Source organism: Phaseolus vulgaris, chromosome 2 (genome assembly GCF_051622355.1).
Source record: "Phaseolus vulgaris cultivar YP4 chromosome 2, ASM5162235v1, whole genome shotgun sequence".
Lineage (NCBI taxonomy): Eukaryota > Viridiplantae > Streptophyta > Magnoliopsida > Fabales > Fabaceae > Phaseolus > Phaseolus vulgaris.
Window position 1 is genome coordinate 36,352,621 of NC_143499.1, and position 5,629 is coordinate 36,358,249.

Here is a 5,629-nt window from a genome sequence, read left to right on the forward strand (position 1 = left end):
AGATCGACTTTTATTATAGAAAATATATTATGAAATAATTAGAAATATAATATAGATATATTTTTCCATATGATATTTACTTCCCATTATTAAAGTACTCATATCTATACTAATATATCATACTAGTAATACTTTAAAATCAATATTAAATATTATATATTTAAGTATATCTCACAATTAGAGTAAGCTTTAATTTATAAATTAGTTTTGTGATGTTGTATTAAGTTTAAACTTACCTATATTTATTTCAAAAAAAACACTTAAAATTTGTGGGCTTAATTCATTTTGCTTTATTCAGTTACCTTGTCTAGAGAACTTCAATTAGGCAGAAATAGTAAAAAAAAAATTCTGAAATTAGTTACATCAATCTTATGACATGATTTATAATAACAAATAAAACATGGAAAGAAATGTTGACTTCAATTTAACTAACGACAGAATAGAACATTAACAAAAACTGGATGTTTTGTTTCATTCCAAAAATAATGTACATTTGAAAACATATTACTTTGAATCTAAACAATTCAAAGCATCTTTAATATTCTCTATTGTTGAGGTGACAAGTGCATTAACGTTACTTACCACTTCGATGTCTACCATGCTCATTCTTGATGGACTAGAAGCCAAAATTTGAAACATTAGAGTCACCAAGGAACCTCCTGATTTCCCAACTTCTCCAGATTCTCCTTCAGGAACATTTGCTTTCCCTTCCCTAGATATGGTGAAACCAGAGGGAAGAATCGGAAACAGTGATGTGTCATCTCCGTTCATCACGTAGTTCAGTGCCTTCATGTCAAAAGGAGCGTATAACATCACACATCCCAAAGCATCTACGTAACTTTCTTGGAGAACCACTATGTTGTTCTCTTTAGGGATGAAAGGCTGCATATGAACAATTCAAATTAATTTTTATGATACTTCTCAGTAAAACAACACTTCAAATTTAAAAGTGATATGAAGAAGAATAGACAAGACTGTTTATATGCATAACAAGTTACAAAGTCTAAACTAGATACACTATGTTATTACAGTACTGGTAAAAAAATTAGCTCATATGCATTACAAGTTACAAAAAACTTGTCTCAAAATGGAGTTTGAGATGGAAAGAAGAGAAGATATGACGAAGAATTTTAAAACAGGTTCCAGAAGTGATAGCTTATACTATGGAAAAGAAAATGAGAGAGAAGAGAAAGTTAGTGTATTAAATATGGAAAAGGGTACTGATACATTCACACCATCGTCCACAATAAAAAATCCACCTACTATTTGCAGTGTCAAAGAAAAGTAGATGGTATCAATGTATCAGCCCCATTTAATATTTTCCTTGATTCATGTTTATTGACTCTGAAACACGTATTTGTGAGTTTCAATAATATGTTTAACGTAATCTTATTGAAAAACATACTAATTTAGTTCTGAATATAGCATGGAAGCATGAAACTGAAATAGAAATAACAAGTACGTACCCGCATGATTGAAATACAGTTTCCAGGATTACTACCTGTTGTGATGCGTTGAATTTCGTGCCCTGAGTTTCCAGAGCACAGAACATCCCACTACAATGAAAATAACATGGAAGCATTGATGATTTTGCGATGCAAGATTAAAATTTAGTATAAAAAAGTTTGGGGTTTGAACCTTAGCTCGTTTCCTGTCATCTATCAAGTAGTCAAAAACATGTTGTGGAGAGAGAGGAAGCCAAAAGGAGGTAGCTGCACTGAGAATCATGCCTTTAGGTTCACCAGGGTCGCTCATGTTCACTCGAACGGCAACTCTAACACCAGAATTGTTCATCCTGGTTAGGTGTGGGAAGTTCGTGTTATCTTTCATACACAAACTCTCACAGTAACACTTAACCATACGACGAGTCAAGCGCATTATATTCCTTCTTGACTCAGCTGTCCTAATCACTGAGAAAAACGAATGGCATATGAACAAATAATAATAGATCACAAATTAAAAATGAGAAGTAGGGTTTGGATAGAAGAAAACCAAGTGTAACCAACCTCCTCCACCTTCACAACTAGGTATAGTTTCACTTGAGGCACTTGCAATCCTCTCACACATTCTTTCAAGTGCCAAAACCCATCTTTCTGCTCCATATGCATTATTGCCACAAATAAGATCTCTGAAAAGATCGTGAGTTTGGATCTTATCATCCACTTCCACATGCTCCACCCAAGAAACCTGTCAAAATTAAACAATAGGAGTGTTTTTGAACTAGCTAGCATTCTGTTAGGGCATAGAAAGGAAAGGATATGGTTGAGATTCAACAATACTGTGCAAACAGTGCGGCAATGAGTGAAAACAACACTAGCTTCTTTTGAAAAATATAGTTTTCCAAACTTTTCTCGAGATATTGGTACAATACACTAAATTCTCAAAAACATGAATGAAAATTGTTTTTTAACCAACAAATGGAAGACATATTAAGTGCCACTGTATTAATTATTTGATGGGCTCCATGCTTCATATAGGTCATAAATGATCATTACTCACCTTGTAACAAAAAAGGGGTGTAATCTTGGATGCAAATTTATGTTGTGTACCAGATGAAAACTAAATCTATACAAACTAGCTAATTCTGTTTGGAACCACTGTTCTAAGTAGATAGGAATTTTAACTGTATCATATAACTCTACTTTCAATCACTTCTATCAATTTAATTATTCAGGTTTCAACAAAAAATAGAATATGTTATGAAAAATAATGTGGCGGCTGTCATGAGGGAAATTTGGAATCACATAAACAAAATGGTATTAAAAAATGGAGTATGTGCTTGAGAGACTTTTTTTTAACACAATTAAAATGTTGGACATGAATTACAAATCTAAATAAAAACAATTGTGTTCTTATTCAAACTAGTGACTCCGTATGAAAACTTAGTTACAAATGTATTAATCCCTAACCAATGTTTTTACAGTTAACTTCTATTGCTGCGGTCTACACAAATTGTTGTGGTTTTGCAATATGATCAGCATATCTAAAGTGCTAGCTTTTTCTTTCTTTTTGAAATGATATGAGGACATCAAGTTTGACTTTTTGGAAGTTGTTGTAGTATAGGAGGTGGGTTTAAATTACACTTACATAACTAAATTTCAATTTCAGATCTATTTCACAACTGTTCTTTTATAGAGAGAAGGGTGACCATGGTAATTCTCTGACATCTTAAATGCTTATAGTATTTTGGATTGTAATTATTAGCTATCAATAAACTTGTTTATTAATGTAATAACTTAGAGGCTTTTTGGGATGGAGGTTTCTAAAATTTTGACATGAATTTTTGTGTGGAGTGAAGTGATGAATTATTAGGTTTCCACTTCTATAATTAGGAACTGCAACTTCACGGTCCTCAATATAGAGGTTGAGTCAATTTAGATATAGATGGAATATATCCATGTCTCTTTTTTGTTAAAAGGATGAAGTACTACAATTTAATATATTTTTTTATTGTTGATTAAAAAAACTTACCTTGTAACAACAATACACAAGTGACATTTATTCAGTTAAATAAACATAGTTATCCTATTCTATAAATGCAATTCAAAATTGGTTAGCGTGAGATGGACATGAAGAAAAAGAAAAGAGCTATGAAGAGTTACTAACCCTGCACAATCCCTCAGTGATTTCTTGAATCAACAATCCAGATGGGAGCCTCCGAGTGGTGGAAACAGTAGAGGTTTTGTGTGTCGAAGAATCAACTGACACATCCCCTATGGTCCATACACCTGCTTCAATTTGTTTACAATAACGAAGGAAGTGGAATTCCCGAGTTGGAACCAAAGGTGAAAGAATGTGCATTTCTGCATTCATCTATACAAATGTTCTTCACTTATCACCTAATCCAGAGATATTGTTATACCAAAATCACATGAAGCAAGGTTTTCAGGAAAACATACCAACTGCAAAGCTCCATTTCGGTTTCCTAACGAACCACTTTCGAGTACTTCAATTGTTTGGGCCTTTTTAACAATTGTTGGGAATAGATAAACCCATTTCTCCTTCAAAGATCAAAGTATATATAACATATTTTAAGAGTATTCATGTTTCAAATATGCAGATAACCAGTAAAATGTTTGATGGAATAGAATCATAGAAGTGCTAACCGAATTTAAAAACATTTCCACAAGCTCCGTCCCACTCATTTTCACCACTCGTGAATCTTTCGAAGACTCTACTCGAGCATGAGGTCCGTTTAAGGTATTACTCCTTTGAAATATCCTTTGGTAGCAATCACGCTGCAGAATGAATCTCTCATCCACCATAGACCTGAACCAGAAGGGTTCGTTCATACTTAAGAGTTTCATCAACTCTTCCATCGCAGTATTCGCAATCTTCAGCATTCGTGCCTTTTCCGTATCTCTATTTTCGATGCTCGTCGGTTGGGATGCCCTATCGCTGTTCAAAATTTTAAGTATCCCATCCAGATCAAGATCAAGAGATGGCGTATGGTCCTGAAGAATGGACGAAATGTCTTGACAAGGAGGTGGAATATCTTGATCTAGGGTAGGAGTAACAGAAGGAACGCTTAAACATGGATTTGGTCCTTGCAATTGGCTTTGTTCCTCAGCAGCGGGAACGTTGTTGTTATTTTGATTATGAGTAGAAGCCAGTGTGTGAATATTTTGATCAAGAGCAGTAACCAAAGCTGGAATATTATACTCAAGACATGAAATCAAAAGAGAATCATCTTGACTGGGAAAGGGATCAAGAATGGCAGGAGAAGTAGCAGTAAGAGAAGAAACACGTTGAACAAGTGCAGGAGCAGGAATTTCTCGACTATGGCCATGATTAAGAATAGGAATAGGAATAGGAATATCCTGAGAAAGGGTTGATGTAGCAGTAGGAACATGTTGATTAACTGCTGGAATATTATGCTGAGCAGGGGAAGGAATGTGAGGATCATCATTAAGAATGAATGGGTTTTGTGAAGTTCCAACCGTCAAACTTGCTCGTAAGGTATCAAGTGAAGAAGAAGAAGAAGAAGAAGGAATAGCAGGAAGTAGTTGTGGATCAACCCCATTGTTTGCCATGAATGAGATTACTCTCTCACACTGAAAAATAATTCAGAATAGTGTGTCCTGAGATTCACACCACAAGAGAAGCAATTAATTAATATACTTTATTATATACTAACCTCTTTGATTAATAGAATATTTTCTACCTTCAAGATTTGCAAAGAAAGTTCTCGCTCTTCTTGTCCCATGGATCGACCCCCACAAGGTGCGCATGCTACACTCTTCAAAGTCTCACTCATTATACGGTTTTCTGTCTGTATTCTTTCATTCTCAAGACGAAGAGCATCGATATCTAATCGCTCACTTTTAGTCTGAAAATTGCACCAAATCAGTTAATGAACAAGATGGTGACTAAGTACGTACTATTAACTAACTAAGCATAAGCATGTAAGATATTTGTCCTTAAAAATGAAGTATCATGAGACTAACCCTTAATTGTGTTTTCTTGTTCTGAAACCAAAATTTTACTTGTTTAGCATCAAGCCCAAGCTCCTCTCCTATTTGACGGCGTCGTGTTTCGTCCGGATGTGAGCATTCTTTGAAGATTCTGAGTTTCAAAATGGAAAATATAGTTAGATTTTCAGCAGCATTGAGAGAGTGTTAAATATCGA

The 5,629-nt window shown here is 34.4% G+C and overlaps 1 protein-coding gene across 1 annotated transcript; it reads right to left on the reverse strand.

The window, feature by feature from the left end:
- Positions 1–447: 447 nt before the first annotated feature.
- LOC137809407 (homeobox-leucine zipper protein HDG12) lies at positions 448–5,323 on the reverse strand. The gene is made up of 8 exons (XM_068610525.2): positions 5,138–5,323; positions 4,107–5,054; positions 3,900–4,001; positions 3,607–3,813; positions 2,007–2,187; positions 1,639–1,910; positions 1,467–1,556; positions 448–882 (listed from the first exon to the last, which is right to left on the reverse strand). Exons 1-8 carry the CDS (start codon positions 5,255–5,257, stop codon positions 505–507), a joined length of 2,298 nt encoding a protein of 765 aa, XP_068466626.2. The 5' UTR covers positions 5,258–5,323; the 3' UTR covers positions 448–504.
- Between the last annotated feature and the right edge of the window lie 306 nt (positions 5,324–5,629).